The 24,079-nt window shown below is 30.6% G+C and overlaps 2 protein-coding genes across 2 annotated transcripts; one reads left to right on the top strand and one right to left on the bottom strand.

Moving 5' to 3' along the window:
* The first annotated feature begins 830 nt into the window (after positions 1–830).
* On the top strand, positions 831–4,942 carry LOC105848451 (uncharacterized). The gene is made up of 4 exons (XM_065811293.1): positions 831–1,808; positions 2,244–2,485; positions 2,636–2,807; positions 4,484–4,942. Exons 1-4 carry the CDS (start codon positions 903–905, stop codon positions 4,628–4,630), a joined length of 1,467 nt encoding a protein of 488 aa, XP_065667365.1. The 5' UTR covers positions 831–902; the 3' UTR covers positions 4,631–4,942.
* Positions 4,943–21,279: 16,337 nt separating this feature from the next.
* LOC136087896 (jerky protein homolog-like) lies at positions 21,280–21,738 on the bottom strand. Its single transcript, XM_065811517.1, has one exon. It carries the CDS (start codon positions 21,736–21,738, stop codon positions 21,280–21,282), a length of 459 nt encoding a protein of 152 aa, XP_065667589.1.
* Between the last annotated feature and the right edge of the window lie 2,341 nt (positions 21,739–24,079).

Here is a 24,079-nt window from a genome sequence, read left to right as displayed (position 1 = left end):
TCATCCTTCTGGTGCTATAATATTTGTAAATTAATTGTATCCAGAATCAGTATCAGATAAGGAAATAAGACAAAGAAGCAATAATACTTTATTTTTCATGTAATTTATTGCTCAATTTAATTAGTCTTAAATTACATAATATCAAAAGGAATTCAAACAACAACGCATCCTTTTAATGTATAAACAATAGAATCACACAATGTCACTTGTGATATGCCTAAAGCCATTTGTATTTGAGTCTGATATCCATTTTCCTGTTTTTTTCGCAAATCTGATTTGTCATTTTTTATTTTAACATTAAAGGTTTGTTGAGTACTAAGTCTTTGGGTATACCACGCTTATTATTTTTTCTTTTAACAGTTGAACTCAATATAGGAGCTTTACTTATATATTTTTTACCAAGTATGCCCCATTGTCGTTGTTTACTTGCACAAGAAATTTCTGTTGGGACTTTTTAGAGAAATTTTATTGAGTAATCACTTAATTCTAACAACAAAGCCATTACATGGTCACAATATCCACTCAGTCCTGCAGTAAGCATATATAGCAGTAAGCATATATATTTCCTATTTCATACTTGCTTTACACAATCCTTTAGCTCGAAATACGTTTTTTGAAGAATATGTAAATCAGAGGCGTAGGCAAAAAAGATGGGAGGGGGGATCCGCAGGGGGAGCTAATGCTAATTTACGTATAAATTTGTTTCTTTTTATTGAAGGTATGTTACAAATTTTAAATTTCAGATATTCTAAATTTTACTTGCCCCAAGAATTATCCGAATTATTGATTGGCTGAGTTCCGCCGCGGAAAATTTTAAAATTATATATTTCTTTGAAAGACAATAAAAACAAAAAGTTCGCAAATATATAAATACAAATATATAAATACTAAAAAACTAAGAGATGAAATTTACTTGGTTGATAATTTCAGTATGTTTCAAATTCATTAGCCCTCAACTCAACCTTCAATTATCAGACGATAAAGATCGATTTGAAAGGGGTAAGAGTACTTTTGAAAAATTAACAAATGATAAAAAGAAATTTAAAGAGGTTACTTGTTGGGAAGAAGCACTTTTAAAACTTTCATCAAGTTGTCGAGATATGAATGATATTGAACAGAGCTATCTTGCTCTGCAATTTTCTAACTGTCATTTAAAAAAATCGGGATTAAAGATTTATCCGTGTCATATTTCAAATTTCAAAGAATGTACTCGTGAAATGGGATCCGATATTGTTGCTTTTCAATCATATACAGAATTCTTTACTCATGTTTCTGATATATGTTTTTATATGCAGAGTGCTTTGTGGAGAGAAAATACTGAATCAACAATAAACAAGCTTTCAAAGTCTTCAATTGAATCCTTAGAAGTATTGTCTCAATCAGTCCTACAGCAACAACAAGTTTTGATATCTCAAAAAGAAAGTCTACAAAATCAAAAAGAAATTTTGCAAAATGAAATAATCCTAAAAGAAGTCCTTGTTAAATCAGCACAATCTGCTAAGGATGTTTTCCAAGAAGTTCGAGAACAAGCTCAACAGCAAAAAACAATGTTCTCAGAAACATTTGACTCTATATTTCAAAGTGTTGAGAGACTTACCAATCTTCAAACAATCCTTCTTGGAGAATTTATTAGTTTTCAATCTGTTGCCTTTTATTTAGTTGCAACAGTAGTTTGTTATTTATTTACTAGCACCCCTAGGACATATTCAGGTCGATTACCTTTATTCGTATTTCTTTCTTTGCTCATAATATGTGAAAGGCTTTATGTAAAATGGGCAATCAGTGAAATTTCAAAGCAAGACAATAGTGTAATAGCTTTGTTTTTATTTAATATAATATATAGATTAAGTATGTTATATTGAACATAGGGGCGGATGCAGACCATCTTGTAAAAGAGAGCGATTTTTAGGTTATTTGATTAGGTTGATCTAGAATCTGATAAAGTAGGAGGGGGGAGGGGGTGCAGGAATTTTAGGATTAAATCGTAAAACTTTTTTAGTTAGTTTTCTCAGAATATTAGTCTTACACTTTTTTAATCTATATAACTATGAAACTCATAAGTCTGAAGTCATATTGATATCCCAACAGTCCAATTTTATTTTGCACTACATAAATTTATTAAAATTTCTTTTAACATTGAAACAGCCTGCCTAATTTACCCTTCCCCCCCTTCCCATAGATCCACCCATGATTAAACGTATGTTTAATAATGCATTCTTTAAAAGTATAAAAAAATACTTTAGGAAAATATTCACAAATGGATCTGGTTTTTCAGGAAAATATTTTTTGTTTTGGGTACAATTGTTCTTGGAATTACAGCTGCTCGTTATAAAGATTTTGATAGAATTAACTACAATATTTTACGTGAATTACAGCTTCAGGTACTAGCTCTACATGAAGAACGCAAAGAGTCTGAAAATAAAAAAGTTTCAACAGACAGTCTGGCCTTTGATGAAAAAGTTAACTTGGCTGAAAAATGTTTGGAGTAAGTTTTTTATTTATTTATTGTGTGTTTATATTTTGGTTACTAACAACATAAACACATGATTATTATTAGTAATGATGAAACAAGTTGGTTAAGTTTACACTTATGAGATTCTGTTTATTTTTTTATAATCTTATCATTTTTGTTTAGAGAAACTTTACAAGCTTTTCTGACTAGCACTCCTCATAAAGAAAACCTGGCGTTCAAGATTTCTAATTGTAAAGGTCCAACTGAAATAAAAAATACTACTATATCTCAAAGTTCTCAAATTTCACATTCTAGAAGATCTGGTGTAAATGACACTTTAGATAAATCATTAAATGTAAGTTTTATTTTGTTTTAATGCGGAAAAAATGTTGGTTTCAGGATTTTAAATCTAAATAAGTCAAAAAAAGATAGAGATAGATTTAATTTATTTTTTCTTTTGTACTATAACAAGCTATTTTTTAACTGAGTAGTCTGTACTTCTGAATATTATTTCATAGAAGTTTTTTAAAATTTATTTGTCTTGAAACCACTGCTTGACTACTTTTGCAGTGTGTTTCGGATTGTTGTCTTGCTGAAAAACCCATTTTATTGGCATATTCCATTCAGCATGAGGTAACATAACATCTTTCAGGATATTTTTATACATGAAACGGTCCATTATTCCATCGTTTCAATGTATTGGACCTAGACCGTTGGCAGAAAAACAATTAAAAAAATTAAAACAATTAAAACAATTTAAAAAAATATATTATAAACTTTTCTTAAATTCATTTTTATATTTAATTTAAAAAATGTTTTTAAACAAGGTAATCTATTAGGCCTATAGGCTTAATAGATTACCTTGTTTATAAACATTTTTTAAATTAAATATAAAAATGAATTTAAGAAAAGTTTATAATATTTTTGTTTTTAACTACTTATTATTTATGTATATTTTTTATTAAATTTATTAAAACCTCCCCAACCTCACCGAGTTCACTAGACTATGAAAAAGCAATTTAAATGAATAAATAAAGTTAAACAAATAAACTGTTAACTTTATTTGTTGTTACTTATATCCTTTTTAAAATGTAATTTTTTGGCCTTTTGTCTGGCTAAAAAAGTACATTAGGCCAATATTTAAAATGTTACGTAAACATTCAAAAACTTAAACATTCTGCTTCAATAATACTGCTTTTTGATCAAAACTATTCAATATATATACTGCTTTAACCTTTTTTGATCAATAAAAAGTTTAGGGGTAATTGTCTAAATTTTTTTTCTAAAGTTCAATGTGAAATACTAAAAAATCCTTTTGCATTTCACATTTAAAATTTTAATTCATTAAATATATTAAAAAATTAAAAAGTTTTAGATGATATAAATGAAGGTGCAAATTCAATTTGATTTTATATGATAATAAAACTACATTTGCATTTTTAATTTTCATTTAAAATTTTCATTTAAAAAAATCTTACTAGAATATAACCTCCAAAGAAATTAAATAATTGAGTTCTTTGAAAATCAATTTATTTTCCTGAGTTTTTATCTTATACTGACTTATTTGACTAACTTATTTGTAGCTGTTCAAAGCAAAATATTATTTCTATGTTTTGCTTTAAACAACTATTTTAATTTTTTAAATGATATCTTTCTTTTCAAAATATTCTGTTTTAAGTGTCTTTTTTTTCTTTATAAATACACTGTTTTTAAATAGTGTATTTCTGCATAAATATACTTTTTTTGAATATCTCTTTTATAAAAATAAATATACTATTTTTGAATAAATAATAAGTAGACTTCAAGGACAATGATGGCGGGGAGACAGGGGGCCCCTGCATTGTTGGCTTTGAAGTCTATTTTTATTTATTCAAAAATAGTATATTGGGGAGGGGATACAATCTAGAATTTAGAAATTGATGACTGTCCCCCATTTTAAAAACCGTGTCATCGGCCATCCATCGACCAACCGTGTCATTTATATAGATAGTCTTAATTTTTTCTGAATTTATATTAAGCATTTTTTTCTAGGCTTCTAAATACAACTTACGATCTCGAAAACGCAGTGATTTAACTCAATTTGATAGTTCTCTAAATACAACTGTGAAAAAAGCGCCTAAAAAAACTATGCCTAAAAGAAACAAGCCTGCTTTTTTTAGTTCAGATGATGAATCATAAATATATTCTGGGTATTGTAAGCATTGATTTTTTTATTAAGAGTTTGTTTCATCAACATATTTATTTTCTCAAATTTTATTCAATTTTTTTTAAGATTTTGTGTTTCGATTTTTTTCGATTTATTTGGATTTACAAATCTCTTTCTTTTTTTAATCGTTTTTTATTATTTTTGTTTACCTTTCTTTGTATTGTTTAAGTTAATTATTTTCAATTTTAATATACTATTTATAATTGCGTACTATTTTTATTTGTTATTTATAAAAAACGATAAATTACGAAATTATTTAAAAAAAAATATTTATTGTTAATTTATTTGTTTAGTTGTATTTCTTGTGCTTTTATATTTTGTATAAATTTATCTGCTCAAATAGGATTATGCAACACATTCCAGAAAAAGGATATATGGGGAGCCAGAGTACTCAGAAAGTTTTTTTAAAAAATTCTTCGAATAAAACATATCCTTAGTGGAAATAAAAAATGAAGCGTAAATAAACAAATTTTGGTAATGCGAAATGAATTAATCCCCTTAATAAGTTAACTCCTGTTGCGTAAAAAATTAACCAGGGAAATCTATTTCCAAATAGATTAACTTCCCGTAAAATAAATTAACCCCGGTTGGCAAAACAAACTAACTCCAAAAATATGTTAACTCCATGTAAACATAACGTCTACGAAGTAGGTATACCAACTTTAATATTATTATTTATATACTGCAAACGCATTGACTTAATTCTATTCTTTAGTTGATTGATATGGCTTATTCTATTCTTTAGTTGATTGATATGGCATAAGTGCAAATTGGCATAAATACCAGTTCGCACATAAGTGCGAATCGCATCTAGCTAATTCGCGCATATGCCAACGTTTACAAATTCTTTTAACGCACTTATGCTAGTTCGCATTTATGCCAATTCACACTTATGCCAACTTTTGCAATTGCTTCGCACTTGAGCCAATGTTTGCAAATTCTTTCGGCGCACTTTTGCCAGTTTATACTTATGCCGATTTGCACTTATGCTAGTTTTTGCAACTGCTTTGCGCTTATGTTTATGCGAATTCTTTTAGCGCAGTTATGCCGATTCACACTTACGCCAGTTCGTACTTATGGAGGCCGCTGAATAAGCGCGAACTGGCATAAGTGCAAAGTAGTTGCAAAAACTGGCATAAGTGCAAACTGGCTAAAGTACGCTAAAAGAATTTTCAAACATTGGCATAAGTGCAAACTGTCATAAGTGCGCCGAAAGAATTTTCAAACATTGGCATAAGTGCAAATTGGCATAAGTACGCCAAAAGAATTTGGAAAGCAGTTGCAAAAATTGGCAAAAATTTGGCATGTGTGAACAAAATATAAATTTGCATATGTGTGAGCAAAGCATAATTTGGCTTGTGTGTGAACTGGCTGGAAAAAATTTGCAAAAACTAGAATAAGTGCGCCAAAAGAATTTGAAATATATATGTTGTTCTTGAAGTATTTTACTTATGCCAAAAAATGAATCGAAACAGGTGTTCTTACTTATGGATTTTAGCATATCCGATTTTAAATGCTTCTTTTAATACTAAAATTTAATTATATAAAATGTCTCAGAACTTATCAACCTTTTTTTCATTAATTCAGTTATGGTGCCTCCTCTAATCTTAAAAGTTATTGTTGAAATCTAATCTGAGTTCTTGAATATATATATATTTTTTTAACTATCAATGAATTGTTATTTATTTTACTTTTATACAAATTGGTTTTAATATACATAAATATTACGGTTTTTGTAAATTAAGTACTTTTTTGTTTTTAATTTTTCATTCTTTATTTAAATATTACTTTATTACAAATTGTTATATATTTTATTTTTATATTTTTCAATAAATGCTTTGTATAATATACGTATATAGTATGGCACTTGTAAATACGTGCTGTTAAATTTATTTCTTTTTTTGTTTTTTTCTTTTCTTTCGATTTTTCTTGTTTACTTGATTATTAGTCTTAACATGAATGTTGATCTTGAAGTATTTCTTAAACTAATCGTTATTTATTTTTACATTTATAATTTTCAATAAATAATTTGTAAAATATAAATATATTATACGGTTATTGTAAATACCAACAATTGGGGCTCGGTGTTAATCAAAATAATGCCTTCTACTTGCCCCGCAAGTGTTTTTATTCATAAACTTTTAAATATAAAAGTTATTAAACTTTGAAATAAACAAACAAACAAAAAAACAAATCGCAAATGTAAGCCATCTAAAGTTAGATTACTTTTTCAGGGGTTTTCAATAATAAATCTAAACTGCAGTTTCCACTACATACAGTAACTTCCATTAAGTACTTTTAATCTGTACTTAAATCTATTACATTTTCTAATAAAAAAAAGGTTATTTTCAATTGGTAAAAAGGGAACTAAAGACAACTTAGGAAAGTTTTGCAGTTTCTTACCTAACTCCCCCTTAAACTCATTGAGACCCAATGTTTTACCATCTAGAGAATAAAAAAAGATGACGTAAAGGCAGTTAGTTACCATGGAATAAGCAAACTAACCATTGCAGTAATCTTCCTATTTTGTTTTCCAACAACGAAATCACACCATTATTGACTCCCGTATTTACAAAGGTTCTATCATATCCAATCGTAGTAAATGCGACACGTTGTTGGTCATGTTCGTGGTATTGTAAAAACTCAATTATGCTCTCTGCAATGTGTTTACCATTATCAGATAATGGTATTGCGTGGCCTAAAAACTACGAGTTTGGTTCTTCTATTAGCAAAATGTGCTCTTCTGTAGTAATCATTTTGTAAAACTTAGTTCCTTTCTTTTCTTGAATAATTATCTTATCTTTTTTTCCTTCAAAATACAATCCTCTATTTTCGGTAATCAGGTCCGGACTGTTTTGAATGCGTTTTCCCCGGTTCTTTGACCTTGCTTGTCTAATTTTCATTCGTTCATTTACTTTACTTTTGTCATCTTTATTTATTAAACCCAACTCCTGCAATGCAGCGCTTGAAACTGCAGCCGCAGTTCTATAGAAAATTCCTGTGCGATCACAGTTGGAGGAAACTGAAGGCAGTTTAATGCGCATTTGAGTAATTTTCTTATCTTCTAATGCTGAAGAACCTGTTAAATGTCTCTCTTTTTGTTCATTGTCACTAACAGTGAAATTTTCTGTTACTTTCTCTTGTTCTTCAATGCTATCTTCACTATCAGTAAACGTTGATATTATTGTGGAATTTGTTAAATGATTGAGTTTTCTTAAATAAATTTAAATTTTCTCTGCATTTATTTACGTTTTCTGGCATCTTTCAAAAACAATGGGTTCGTTGTAGCACTATCAAAGTTACTCATAACCATTTTTCTGGACGATCATTGATCATTTAAAAACTCCTGCTCTAGAAAAAGGACTTACCTTTATTTTGAACAAATAAAATGTTGGAAATCTAAACATTTACAGGCAGCAATATCAAATATGCATTTAGCATATTCTTTATATGTAACAAGGTATGTTTTTCCGATCTTTTCTGTTTATAGATCTTAACAAATTTATATACTTGTCATGATGCCCTTGTATCATTTGTAATATTCGGGTATTAGAATCTACAGGAATAGAAGCTTTTAACCATATATTTTCAATTTTCAATTTAAAATAGCAGATACTTCACTTACAATTGGCTCTTTTGATGATGTATATGGTTTGAGATTATGTCTTATAAGAAAATAGCATTTTATGACATAATCATATGTTGGCAACATTACTGCTCTTAAATCATTAAAACTTCCAAATATAGGACAATCCACCATTTTCCTAGTCTTACACTTTCTAAAGAGCTACTTTGTTACACAATTGTAATAACAACGCTACATAAACTCAAACGATTCTCTATTACATAAACTGACTCTGATTTCAGTAAACTGCATTCTGGGACTGATTCTTGTCCTGACATGAAATCTACCTCTGTTTCCCTTTTCTCTCACCATTAAACTCCCCTCCCGCTACGTTTCCCTCAAATCCACATTAAAACCTGACTTTATCGTGTTTGCTCTTGTTTCAAATTCAAATTCATGAAAACACAGTACTTCTAAGCTTATTTTGTCATTTAAAAATATAGCTTAAAAAAATTTCAAATGTTATATATATATATATATATATATATATATATATATATATATATATATATATATATATATATACATATATATATATATATATATACATATATATATATATATATATATATATATATATATATACATATATATATATATATTTAAACAACTTTAAAAAGTATTCTACACAATGGAGTGCTCAATGTTCTTAAAAGAACAGAGCAATTATATTAGTAGTAGAAAATCACTTAACAAAAATTTTTTCCATCTAACACTGTGTTTCATCAACAATATTTTGAATGGAAAAAACGTTTTGCCAATCATAAGCAATCTTTCAAGAATAAAAAGTATTCAAAAGACACCATGCTGTCAAAATATATATGGGAATTAAAAGAAAAAAATATTGATGATTTTATACTGAATTGGTCTATCCTTAAAACAGCGCCTGCATATAACAATATTTCCAAAAAATGCATACTATGCCTACAAGAAAAATTTGAAATAATTACACATGCAAATCAAGAATGCTTTTTAAACAAAAGATCGGAATTAATTTCTAAATGTAGGCACGAAAATAAGTTTCTCCTAAAAAACTATAAAAATAAATGAGTTCAAATAATATTTACATTAACTAGCCTTTTTAAAAAAACATTTTAAAAAAATAGCATAAGTAATCATTTCTAAAGAATTCTTTTTATAATAGTGTCAGCAAATTCCACAAATGTGTGAACATTTACAGTAGTTAAGACATTTGCAACTTCCTGTAATTTAATTTTTGGTATAAATTGAAGTTTTATTAATTTGATCATCCATTTCTGATGAATCTTTGTTGATGAAACACAGTGTTAAATGGAAAAAATTTTTGTCAAGTGATTTTCTACTACTAATATATACATTATATATTAGTAGTAGAAATACATATGTATATATATACATATATACATATATTGCGCCCCTCTTCCCCTCCTTTCCCCCTAACTTCCCCTTCCCCCTCCTTAAAAAAAAAAAAAAGAAGAAAATTAAACGAAAAAAATGATTTATTGATCACAAAATTTATCACATCAAGTTATAAGTAAAATTTGTCATTAAGGTTGCACAAACTTTAGTTCAATGCCACTTTTCTGGCTTTTCTTGAGGCAAATTCACTAATGACATCATCAAAATCAATGTTGTTTGCCACTTCATTTTCAATTGAAATTATAGCCAAACTAGACAAACGTTCTGGCCAATTGTTGACCTCATATAGTGTTTTATGAGCTTAAGTTTACTGAAACTTCTCTCACACGTAGCAACTGTGACTGGTATGGTGAGGAAGATGCGAATAGCAATTGTTGTGTTGGGATAAGCATCGGTCAAAGAATATTTATGAATGAGCTGCAAAATGTCGATCGGGCTAGATTTTTCAAAGTTGTCCATCATTGCGGCAGCTTGATATTTACTTTCCTTAATTGTGCAGGTTTCATCACTGATGCGGACATACCTGATGATCTGAGTCATCTGCTCTTTGTGGAAGGTATCTGGAGTGCAGTCTAACAGAACAGAGTAGTATTTAGCTTCTTTGATATTTGACAAAATTTATTTCCTGACTTTCTGCCAAAGTAACTCAATCAGCTCATTTTGAATTCAAGGAGAAAAGTAGGATGTTGTGGTTTTTTTTGCTTTAACGGACGCAATGTGTTCAGCCACTAAAGGATAATAATGGCTAATCAACTCAGTTAAGCTCAGAAAAATGCCACTGTTTTGTTGACCGATGTCTTCTGTTGTTCCCCGAAGGGCAAGATTGTTCTTGGCACAGAAAAAAATTGCAACAACAATCACTTTTAAGATATCTCTCCGCTTTTTCATCTCTCCACTAATAACTCTCTACAGATCAGAATTCAGGGTCTTTCCTTCCTTGAGGTTTTTTTCAAGAGTTTTCCGATCAGAATAGCATCTTTGGTGTTCATTGTTGTTTTCATGCTCAGGAATTTTTGGGTTTAGTTTTTTCCAGTCACAAAACCCTTTAGAAATTTCTGAGAAATTGTTGGTTTTTGTTGTTAAAAATAACAAACTGCAAAAACAAAATAAGAATTTTTTTTATTGCTGTACTGCAGCCAAGTGCGAACAAATTTTTTACCATTGGGATGAATTTTTTCATACCATTTTGAGCTGAAGTGTCGCATTCTGTTGTCAAAATCACACAGCGTGTTTGGGAAAAATTCTCTTCTGTCTTGCTCTGGCCTATGCTCAATCAAAAAGCATCTTGTTTTGTCCGTTATTTTAGCCCATGTTGCTGGATCCCTATGTTGAAAATTTTCTTCCGAGGCCACTAGAATTTCTGAGATTTCTGAATGAAGTTCATCCTCGTCCATTTCAGCTGGGTCTGAAAGCTAGGCATTTTCATCTTCCCTGGTTGGTTCTGAATCAGTTGTGCAAAATTCTTCTTGACTTTGGCTGATGAAAATCTCCTCTTCAATTAATTCCAAATGATGATCTGAACTCAATTAAATTCAATTATAGGATCTGTTGAATTGTCATTAATTTCAATACAAATATCCTCTGAAATAATTTTTTTTCTCCACTGAGTTTGTTACCAACCACTTTTTGAAACAGTTTTGTAGTTTCTCGTCACTTTCTTGGCGCTGTTTTTTATTCTTCTTAAATTCAGCACCAGATAACTTTTGGGTTCGACTCATAATAGAATTATAATGCTGAAAAGTTTTCAAAGGTATATTAGTGTTATAGGGCGCCTTTTTGTTCAGTATATGAGCTTTAATATTTAGAGTTTGTGTCAAGAGACGGAATTTTAATTAATTTTTTTATCAACAGCAGTGACGCCGTAAAAATTAGTTTCATAAACTGATTATTGTTTTTTTAATTTATTAAAGTTTGCGCCCTCCCAATTTTGGCGCCTCAGGCCGCGGCCCGGCCGGCCCCGCCCTTGGTACGGCTCTAGTTATATAGTAACAATGATTAATGTAATAATAATGATATAATGTTAATATATATATGAAACATGTTGTTTAACTGAAAAAAATTGTTATATTTATTAGACTTATTACGAAACTTGTACAATTGCAACCGTATATACAGGGTTGGAAACTAAGTTTTTGCCGACTTACGAGAATCACGAAACATACAACAAGAAATTTATTAATCATCCTCTCTAAGGAATTCAAAATAGTTACCATCACTCTCAATGCATCTTCGCCATCTGTCCGGCAGCTTGGCAATGCCAGTTGCGAAAAATTCAGGGGGCTTTGCATTGATCCAGAGCTGAACATCCTGCATGATTTCGGCAGCATTGTTGAAAATTTTCCCTTTCAAAGCCGATTTCATGGGTGAAAATAAATAAAAATCTGACGGTGCCACTCTTTCCACAAATTTCGAATCTTTTAGCTTTCTCTGTCAAAATTCATTGATGCAATCAAAAAAACGCAAAACAATACCCTTAGCAATAATTCTTATAAAACAAAAATGTTCATTTTTTTATTTTCACAATAAATAAATACCTGAATATTATTTATTTTCATTTATTAAGTGCAATTATAAAGTAAGAATATTCTATGAATACATAGAAACACAAGCGATTTACTTCTCTCACATAAACACATAGATATAACAAATTATATCTCGGCAAAAACTTTGTTTCCAACCCTGTATATATATATATATATATATATATATATATATATATATATATATATATATATATATATATATATATATATATATATATATATATATATATATATATATATATATATATATATATATATATATACATATCAAATCAAATAAGTTATAAAATTTCAAGGAAATTTACAATAATAAAAGTACTAATATAAAGTAAATACCTGAATATACAACATAACGTTATAGTCAATGATGAAAATAGTAATAATAACTGATAAATAATAATAATTATAAAAATAATAATGATAATAACAATAATAATAATAACAACAATGATAATAATAATTGTAATAAGAACAATAATAACAACAGCGACAATAATAATAATAACAATAATAATAAAACAAAATGGTAACAACTATAATAAAAGGAGAATTTCATAAATAAAGACAATAACAGCAGCAACAAAAATTAAGTAAATAATGACAGCAACAACAAAGATTTAGTACAAAGTAGAGAATAGTTGAATAAAAAGAGATAAATAAATAGATTGATAAATAAAGAATACCAAAATATTGGTACTAATAAAAAGTTTAATAAAAAGTTTAAAAATGGCAGATAGAAACCCGAGGAATTATATATAGATGGATAAGAAGAGAATTTCAAAATGCTAAAAATATCAAATTAAAAACTGAAGGATCACAAACCAATATAAAGAGTTTCAATACTAGTTTGTATTAAATACTTAATTGTATTTTTTAACAAATAATTAAAAAGCTTGATTTTTAATTCAGAGATTGAATTAAGAGATTTTAGATCAGGAGGTAGTTTATTCCATGAGCTAATAATACATTGATATTTAATGGATTTATTTCCATATTTAGCAGAATGGTGTTTTGGAACAACTAAGTTTAAGCTACTGATGGAGCGAAGAGGATAGTGATAATTTGTACTTGTAAAGAAATTGTTGAATGATAGGGAAAGGTTTTTGTGATGATAATTCCAGACAAATTGGCAGTTAAGGAATACCACAAGGTCATTTAATTTTATTATATTGGAGATTAGGTATAGCACATTAGATTTAAAGTTATTATACTGAATATATATTATTTTCAAGGCTTTATTTTGGATATGGAACAATTTTAAAATGATTTGTTAATGGGATTGTCCCCATACTTGACATGTATACCTTAGATGGGATCCAAAAATAGCATGATATTTAGCAGAGTTTCTAGATTTACATAGTGGCGGACTTTGGCTAGCATTCCACTAGATCTGCTGAATTTTATTGCTAAGTTATTCAGATGGCCTTGAAAAGAAAGATTAGAATCAATTTTAATCATAAGATATTTAATAGAGTTAAAAAGATAAATTTTTTGTCCGCTTAGCCTGAAGTTTAAGTGCTTATTAATTGGTGCCAGATTGGATTTAAAGATGATCAGCTCTGCTTTGCTAGAATTAAGAGAAAGTTTATTTGAACAACTGAACAAGATTTCCAAGATCATGATTAATATATTTGTTGATTTTTTTAAGTGATTTGTCAATCAGAAGCATGTTAGTATTATCAGCAAAATGGTAAGCAATTGCAAATTTAAAAGAAGTATTTAAGTCATTAATAAAAAGTAGAAAAAAAAAGTGGTACTAAAACTGAACCTTGTGGGACGCCATTTAAGCAATTCTGTAAGCCAGATTTAGTGCCATTAATGGAAACAAACTGTGTTCTGTTTTGGAGATATGAAGTAAACTATTTTAGTGGGATACCTCTGATTCCATAGTATTCCAATTTTGTGAGAAAGATGGAGTGATCCACAGTATCAAAAGCTTTTTGCAGATCTATAAACACCCCACATGCAAAATGCTAATTATCTAGATCTCTTCTAATCATCTCAGTAATATTAATAAGTGCGAGGGTTGTGGAATGCTTGCTTCGAAATTCATATTGATGTTGGTGCAAGGATTTAAATTTTTTCTAGAAACTTGTATAGCCTGTTATGCATAGCCTTCTCAAAAAGTTTGCTTAGGTTGGAAAGAAGCGAAATGGGTTGATAGTTAGAAAAGTCTAGTAAAGAGCCTTTTTTATAAATTAGAATGACTTTAACAACATAAAAAACTTCAGGGAATTTGCCACTTTTAAAAGAATTATTTATCATAACGCAAAGAGGTTTTGAGATTATGTGAGAGATAAGTTTAAGAAAAAATGTAGTTATGCTGTTATGTCTATAACTTTTATTACTTTTAAGAGCATTATTAATAAGAGTAGATACCTCATCTTCACTCACAGGATCATTAAAGAAAGAATAAGTATTAGATAAATTAAAAAAGTCACTACAAGTACGTTTTGATGACTTCCTTGAGTAGTTTTCACGAATAGAGACAAAGTAGTTATTAAATATATTTGAAATAATTGCATGATCTGTGGTGATATTTTCATTCAGATTTAGCTGACTATGTGTTTTATGTAATGATGCTTTAATATTTACGATATCTTTATCGATCAAGTGAAGAATGAGAAGAGAACGAGTTGGAGATAAAATTAACTGAAGATAATATAGAAAAATAAGTTATACTGGAATCAACAAGATCATTGCTTAACAGTACTTTATACGAACTTGAAGTGTCTCCTCTAAAAGTTCATTTACCCAAAACCTCTAAAAAGGCTTCACTTGGAAAGAGAAAGATAAAGCCAGTTGAAGAAGAAGTTATTAAGAAGCTTGCAATTGCTCTGGATGTAACCGAATCCGATCTTGTTGTACTAAAAAATGAAGTTCTAAAGTAAATTCAAACCAAAGCTGGCGATTTAGACTTCCTAGTAGAATGCATAAAAAAAAAACTTGAGGTTTCTAACAGAAGACAAAAACTTCAAATTTTGACATTAACCTAAAAATGTCGTCTATCAGAAAAGCAGCAAAAGAGTTTTCAGTTTCCTAACACAAAATTTAAATTGCAAAGTTTTTACGCGACCAAAAAGACATCATAGCATACCCTGATGTGGTTAATGGAATCAAATGAGTAAAGATGTTATAGAACTTGTAAAGCTTTTTTACTGTGAAGAAGAGTATTCAAGGCAAATGCCAGGTAAAAAAGACGTCAAAAATATTGATTTTGTCTAACTTAAAGGAGCTCTATAAGGCATATAAGACAAAGTACCCAGGCCATAAAATTGGATTTTCTAAGTTTTGCAGTCTTCGGCCTAAATCGTACATCCTTGCAGGTCCAATTGGTACACATTCTGTTTGTGAGTGTACAATACACCAAAATGTTAAATTAATGCTGAGTGCTATAGACCTTAAAACATCTTACCATGAAATTATTAAAAAGATTGTCTGCAGCAGAAAATCTACAGTTTGCATGATTCACCAATGCAATAGATATTCTGGGATACAAGCTGCCCAAAATTATTTCCAGAAGTATCTCACACAAAATGATAATCCAAAACAGCAATATTACAGTGCTGAAAATGAACAGTCAGTGGATTTCAAACAGTGGACAACAACAGATAGAACTAAACTATTAACAACAAAACTTCCATTAAATGAATTCCTGGGAAAACCTCGATAATATTACTTCTCATTTATTTGTTGCAAAATCACAATCTAGCTATATAAAGCATCTCAAAGAAACAGTTACTATTGATGAGGCTATTTTACTGGCAGATTTCGCAGAGAATTACACTTTTGTAGTACAAGACGAGATACTTTTGCATTATTGCATTTTTATACATATATTAAAAACAACTATCTGAGCGCTTTTCAACCTTCTGTTCTATTACATAAACTCGTATATAAAGACAAAGTTATAATTCCCATGACAATCATAAAACTACAATAGCCATTAAAACAATAATCATAAATGAATGCGTGACTTTCATCACGTTAATCTACGCTACTTTTACCATCTATACGTAATAATTTTTATTCACTAACTCTAGCAGAACATGCCCTCTTGGTGAATTAACTCATAAGTTGTGGGGGTCTTATTATTCATCCAGAGCGCGGTACCTTTTGTTCGTTGCATTCTTGAGAATAATTTCGAACTTGAACAGCATCTTCGTTATATCTTCCTTAACCATTATCAACTTTATCTTTTGGTATATTAAGACCATCGTTAAATGAGTCATTTATATTCTGAGAGTCTGGAATACGGCGACGCAAAAGTGAGACATGTCGTGGGAATACCCTTCCCACGACATGTCTCACTTTTCGACGTCGAACGACCAGGTATTTTGCTTCCGTACGATACTTGGTATCCACGACTGATCACATTTTGTTTCTTGAGCTGGTTTTACCCAAACATTGTCACCTTCCTTGAATATGTTGTCTTTTTCATTCTTTTCGGTTTTCTTACGTGTATTGACATCTGGAATAAACGATCGGTTTTCGCTTAAATTGCTGCGATGGACTTTTACTACAGTTTGATGATATTATCTCATTGTATAGTAATACTGTCAGAGCGGTTGAACAGCGTGAGTATGCGACTGTTCTTTTAATTGTTCTGTGTATGCGTCCAACGATAATATTGCCCTGAGCTCGATGAGCTGCTCGATATTCTAAATCAAGGTCCCATTCGTCAGCAAACCTTGTTAGCGTATGTTAAAATTATTCATTGCCCATTAAAAGGCAAACTGGTGGTCCAAATAAGGAGAATAATTCTTCCAGCTTTTTGATCATTTCAGCCGCTGCTTTGGTTACCAGTTTATGCCACACTGTATACCGTGATGGGCCGCAATCTATCATTGATAAGTACAGTTCTGCACCAACATGCGTTACATCGAGGGCAACCCGATTCTAATTCTGCTTTACACTCAACTGACCATGCTTCCATTTTACGGAATAAGGATCGATGGAGTTGCACTGGTTACAACTTGCAATTACTGCTGAAACCTTCTTAAGTGATAAATTCTGGTTGTTTCGTAAACAAAGTTGCAATGTTCAATCGACACCAAAATGACCAATTGAGTGAACTTTCCATATGTCTTTCTGTTGAATTAATGTGGTTGCATACACTGTTCAACACCGTTTTTGAGGGATTTGTGAAAGTCGATTGGCCAAATTTAATTCAGTTGGAATCCATTGTAGAATAATCTTAATATCTTTTGCTATTTCCTTTATCGTATTCAGCCGTCTTTGTACTAACAATCGAGAAATTCACCGAGTCTTTACGCGATATTCTTCTTTTAAAACTGGGTTTAACCCTCCCACGGTGTTTTTGCTATCGCTGTATACTGTGAGTTCTTTTATATCCCATTTACTGGCTAAATTTAGACTTCAAAGTATCGAATCTTGTTCACTTATATTGATATACGGTAGTGGTGTAGTGGTTGAGCGCTCGTCTCATAAGCAAGAGGTTCCGAGTTCGATCCCCACCAAGTCTCTGGTAGTACCGCGCTCAACTTGTTTCTCCGCGCAGCGGCCTTGTTCGACAAGTTTCGTGTTTCGGAGTTATAGAGTTGAGAGAGGGTTATAACCACAATTAAGTAGCCTCCTCGTCTGAAGTGGCCTTCGAGGCCTTGGGGAGGTGAATTAACAAAAAAAAAAAGTGGTACGTATCACTCGTCGGTCGTAGCCATGCTACATCTTCAATAACTACTCCTCCAATTAGAAGAACTACACCAAGCCCTATGGATGATGCATCACAGTGAAGCTCAGCTATTCCATTCACTGGTACCAGCCATTTCCCACTAACCGAGTCCTATTTTTCCAAACGGTGAATCAACTCATTCATTTTTTCTTTGCAATCTTCAGAAACATACTCATTCCATGGAATATTTCCAGCTAATTGTTTGATGTATGAAGATTGTAAACGCAAACTTCCTGCCACCGGGTAATGTCCAATAAGTTTACCTAAATTGTTAAAAAGCTGTTATCGTCATTTGAAGATTCGAATTGTACTACATTGTCCCGCTTCCATATCAGTTCCCCATTTTTATTTCGTTGGACTCTCAATCCTAAAACACGTCTTTTTTCTAGGTTTTCTGGAGGTTTACACTGCAACCCAAATTAATCAAGATGCTTCGCTACATTTTTAGCTGTTTCTACACTTTCATCGACAAATATATCATCAATGTAATTATCACATGCTTTCTTCACGGTAGAATTCATAATGAGCACGTGACAAAGAACTGTAATCATTATTGTTGGAGCCACGTTGATGCCAAAACACATTCTGGTGAAACAATACCATTCCCCATTTATAATCACAGTTTGATATGGCCACAGTTTTTTGTCAATGTGAATTTGAAGGAAGGCTTTCTTAAGATCAAGAATTTTTTCATTTTTAATTTTCCTCCAACGATGCAGTTTCCCTCGACAAACGTTGGCATTTGCTGTGTAGCAATTTTCAAATTCGTTGAGAGCTCGGAAGTCTCCCACTAGGCGTATCTTTCTACCTTTATTTTTTTGCACAACACGCATGAGCGGTATCGATACTTTAGGTGGTTCCAATGCTTGCTCGCTATGCGGCACAAGAATGCTAGAGTTGATCCATTCATTTATTTCTTTTCGGTTACTACGTTCATGCTCTTCGCTTATCTTTTATTCGCGGATGGCATTTTTAATTGCGGACTCTTTATTCCAGTTCCACGATGCCGTCCACTTTTTTCCGTCATTTTTTACCGTAAAGTCCTGATGTTTTATTTCTTTCTCTTCGTTTATTTCGTTCTCTTTGTTTACTTTGCTCTCTTCGTTTATTTCGTTCTTTTCGTTTATTTCGTTCTCTTTTCGTATACTTCTTATACTATTTGCACCACATTTTGCCGTTTCACATGCTGACATTCGGACAGTACAGTTTTTATCACCATAGATTACGGCTCCTCCAAATTTTTCAATAGCATTCATTCCAAAAATCAAATCAAACCTGAATGGTTTGTCTTTTACAGTTAACGAATTAACCATCCGATATATTCCATCAATTTCCAGTTTAACTACCATTTCACATAGTACTTGCACAGTTCCTCCCATAGTTGTGATGAATTTTTGACTTTTTGAAACAAGTCCACGTGTACATTCAGCATGAACCATTGTAATTGAGCATCTAGAATCACTTAATGCTGTTCAGAACGTTCCGTTTATTTTAACTTTTAATGATGGCAACGCTGTTACCGGGAGAATACTGAATGCCATTATTTCCAAACTCTCACTTTTCCTTTTAAACATTGCAATCGTTTGATGCAGTCTTTATTTCGATGATTGCGTCAACAGTTCTTTCATTTTGCCTCGCAGTCCCGTGCATAATGTCCAAATTTCCCACAATTAAAACATGTTATTTTATTTGTTCCGGCAAAACCAGTTGTTTTGGAAGTAGCGATGTTGTTGCAACTATCACATTATCGGAACCATCCAACTGTCGGGCTTCTTGAGTCACTCGTTCCAAAGTAACAGCAACCTCGAAAGCCTTTGCAAATGTAAGTTCTTCAGGTTCCAGTAATCGCCGTTTGATCGAAGTTCCATCGTTAAAGCCAGTAATAAATTGGTCGCGCATCCTGTCATCTCTATCGGTAAACTTGCATCCTTTAGCAGCTCTTGAAATTCGTCTACAGTGGGCCAGAATTCACTTTTTCTGGACAAAACTCATAACTAATTTAATATTCGGGCTATATTGACTAAAATTAGTATGAGTAATAAAATGATGTCTGCGGTTCTTATGAAGGTGTTGTTTTTTTAATTCGTTGCTATGGATACCAAATTTTGGAAAGCAAAAGTCAATTTTTGGTATTTGCAGATATTTTTACGAGTGGTATCTTTACCATATTTTACATAAGTACCAATATGAGGTCGTGCTTTTTTAAAAAAGTGAACTTATTTTTTATTTTGTTGCTATGGATACCTAATTTTGCTCAGCAACAACTAACTTTTAATAGTTGCATTTAATTTATTTGTGCTATGTACACGATTTAGTACGTATTTTATGATGAGATCCTCGCTCGTGAATAGCTTATTTAACTTTAATATGATTAGAGTAGTATCTCGCATAATTGCGCAAATTGAAACAGGCACTGCGGTGCGCAATTAACTAGGAGTGCGCAAATAAGAAAAAGATAAGAAAAATTTAGCAAACTAAATTATTAACTATATAAACAAATCTTTATTAAGAAATATATTATGCATGACGGAAAAAGTTATGAATTGTAGGCTGATATGCATTCTGCAGCTTTTCTCGTTTAATTTTCATAATTACTGATCGTATGTTTGATAATAGTTGTCCGTAGCTATTCATTAATTTATCGTTGTCATCCTTTAAAATTGCTTTAGCTTTTTGACATTTTAATTGCTTGCCAATATCGATCAGAGATAAATGTATAAACTCAATACCTAAGAAGCCTGTACCATCGTCTATCTCATCATTATTAGCTTCTTCTTCATCAGAATTGTTATCCATAGCAACTGCATTATCATTATTTTCTTCGAGAGACAAACAATCTTCAACATCTTCCTTGATTGCTTCAATGTACGTTGGAGAATCTTCACAGTCAATTGATTGAAAATTGCTGATATTTTTCGAACTGATCATATTCCCTATTCCTTCAATTTCGTTCAGCAGCAAAAGCATATAAAAGATGCAAAGTCAGCCTCCTCAGAGCATAGTTCAGAGTTAACAAAACTGGAAATCTGAAATAATTTTGCCTTGTCGAAGCAATTTTTAAGAGATGAAGGTTTAATTGATTTCCAAGCCAAATCGACATACTTAGCAGAGTCAAGAAGATGTGTGGGCTTCCCGTATTCAATTCCTGCCGCACCTCTTTTGCACAAAAGACTACTTTCTTTCAGACATTCCTTTGAATTTACATCGAGGCTGTAATATGACAATATGTCTGAGAGATATAGATATTTATATCGCTTCTTGAGAGCCGCAATAATCCCCATATCACATGGTTGCTTCCAACGTGTGCAATTTGGAGGGAAGAAAACAACTTTTACAAAATTTCGCTCAAACGCCTCAAAATGTCTAGGTGCATTGTCTTTTAATAAAAGAAACAGGGAAGCCAGTTTTTCGTTTAACTTCATGATAAAAGACTTCAATGAACCATTTCCAACATATAGAGACATCCATCCATGCATTTTTCTGACAAAAATACGGTATAGGCCATGTTCTACCGACTATACAAGCAGGTCGTGCAGCTTTTCCAATCATAGAACAGAGTATTTTGTGAGATTCTGTTGCGTTGGAGCAAACAACTAAAGTCACTCTTTCTTTAGATTTTTTTTTACCTCTTGTAGTTACTAAGCTTTCAGTAGGCATTAAAAGAGAACATCTAGGCAGCAAGCGAAAAAAAAGTCCAGTTTCGTCCATATTATATACATTTTCGGGTCTGCACATTTTAATAACTGAGTAAAGGTTATCAAGTTGCTGAAGAAGAACAGGATCATTTTTGTCAACTTCAACTCCTTCCCCAAAGAGATGCATCGAATTTAAGCCTCAACGACGACGAAAGTTTGCGAGCCATTGCCAAGAAGCTTTAAATTCTTCTTCTTTTATATTTAATTTTTGCGCTATAACTTTTGCTTTCATAATTGCTAACGATGGAGGCACTTCAATCTTCCAACGACGCAATGCATCAATCCAAATATATAGCTTAACTTCTATTGCTTCAAATTTTCCAAACAATAATCGAAACACTTTTTTTCTAGCTTCTCCTGTCATTAGTAAACTTCTTTTTTCTATTTAATCTCGATTATTCCAGAGAGATCGAATTAAATTTTCAGTTACATTATATTCTCTTGCAATCGCTCGTTTTCTTGGTGCATCACTTTTTTTAAGTTTAGCTATAATTTCGACTCGTTGATCTTCTGATAATCTTTTTCCTTTGCCTTTAGCCATAAGAAGTTAGGATAAAAAAGTTGGAATAAGGGAACTGTAAATAGACGGCTAAATTTAAAATGAAGCTTTTTTATAAAAGTTTTTTCAATAAGACTTGACTGATAAATCGTTAAAACTTATAATTATCTGTTTAAAACAAGATTTATCATTTACTTCGATTCGAATTCGAATTATTTATCTATTTACATTCTGTTAAATCATTATCTCAAAATATTTATTATAAAAACTAGTTTTTAACTTAACACAGGAAAATAATAGTTACGTTTTCTGATCTAATTACACTTTCAACAAAAAACTCAGTAAAAAATTGAAACAAATATTTTAGGCCTAAACGCGCAATTGCCTGGGATGCGCAATTAAACAAGAGACTACTGTAACTAGTTACACATGCTATTACACGTTGCTAGATAAACTTGTTTTCCCGTAAAAAGAATTATATTCTTGCTTCATTAATTAGTTTTTCTAATTAACAGATTTTACGAGCGTCTACAGAATTTTTAAAATTTGTGTGGTTATATTGTTCCCATGCATTCACAATCACCAAAAATTGACCATGTATGCTTCAAGTAGTACAAGCTTAGGAAACAATAACTTACAAGAATTTGAAGCTGACAAAGCTGCAACTTTTCTTTTCTTTGTTTTTGATGATGATTTTTGAAATGATAATTTAGGTCTGCCGAGTTGTTTATTTTTACTATTAATGTTTTATTAAAATTATTTTCAAGCCAAGCTGGAGTCCTTCTAATAAACTTTGCACCGGGTAATTTACTTTGAATCCATCTCTGACCATAATCAAAATGAATAAATGAAATTGACTCTCAAACTTTTTGCTTTGAAACTCTAAATCTTGTTCTTTAATAAAATCGCATACTTTCGTATACAGTATACAAGTTTACTGTCTTCTTTTTCATGTATTGACAGACTGTTGAGTCAAATAAGTTAGTGAATTTTTGTTTCCTGTGACATTCATTAAGCCTTAATAAAAACATCATTTCAACATCTAAAATGAGTAACCGCAACCAAACCAACTAAAAGAGATTATTAAATCTATTTGGTTTGACAAGCGCTAAATTAATAACAACAAAATTTTAATTATATATATATATATATATATATATATATATATATATATATATATATATATATATATATATATATATATATATATATATATATATATATATATATATATATATATATATATATATATATATATATATATATATATATATATATATATATATATATATGTTTAGTATGAGTAAGACCGTATTATATGTTTTCCGCTATTTTTAAAATTTTGTGCAAATAAAAACTTTTGAGCGCAATTACAGATTTTTTGTTTGGTAAAAAAGTTTAAACATAAAGTGGCGCCTAGTGGCAGCCAAATTTATGAAATTATTAAAGCAAACATATATAAGCTTTAAAATATTTGAGTATAAAAGCAAGATGTAGCAATAAAAAAAATACAATGTCAATTAAAAGCAAAAGTTAGACATTAAAATATAACACATTAAGCATATTTAAAATTGCTATAAATATGTTAATTACTTACCAATTTTAGTCTAACAACTTTTAAAATCCAGATAATATATAGAGTTATAATATAATATTTTAAAAAGCGCAATATTTTATGTAAATATTATTTATTTATTTCGATTTTTTAAACAACATTTTTCTCTTTATAACTTTTTTTTTCTAATTTACATTTGCGTCTACTTCAACCACAGCATTAGTATATTCATTAAAACATTAGGTGTATATAAAGGGTTTTAAATTGTTTTATAGTATATTTATAATGGTTTGAAACCATTTAGACATCAAAATTCTGATTTTGGTTTTTATACTTTCGTCCAGTCACTGGCTCACTGTACCGTCGTGAAAATTTTGTCACACTCTCGTTACTTGCTTTTTTAATTGTTGCAAA

This window comes from Hydra vulgaris, chromosome 12, assembly GCF_038396675.1.
Source record: "Hydra vulgaris chromosome 12, alternate assembly HydraT2T_AEP".
Lineage (NCBI taxonomy): Eukaryota > Metazoa > Cnidaria > Hydrozoa > Anthoathecata > Hydridae > Hydra > Hydra vulgaris.
Note: the sequence above shows the minus strand (reverse complement) of the source record. Positions and strands in the feature narration are given on the sequence as shown.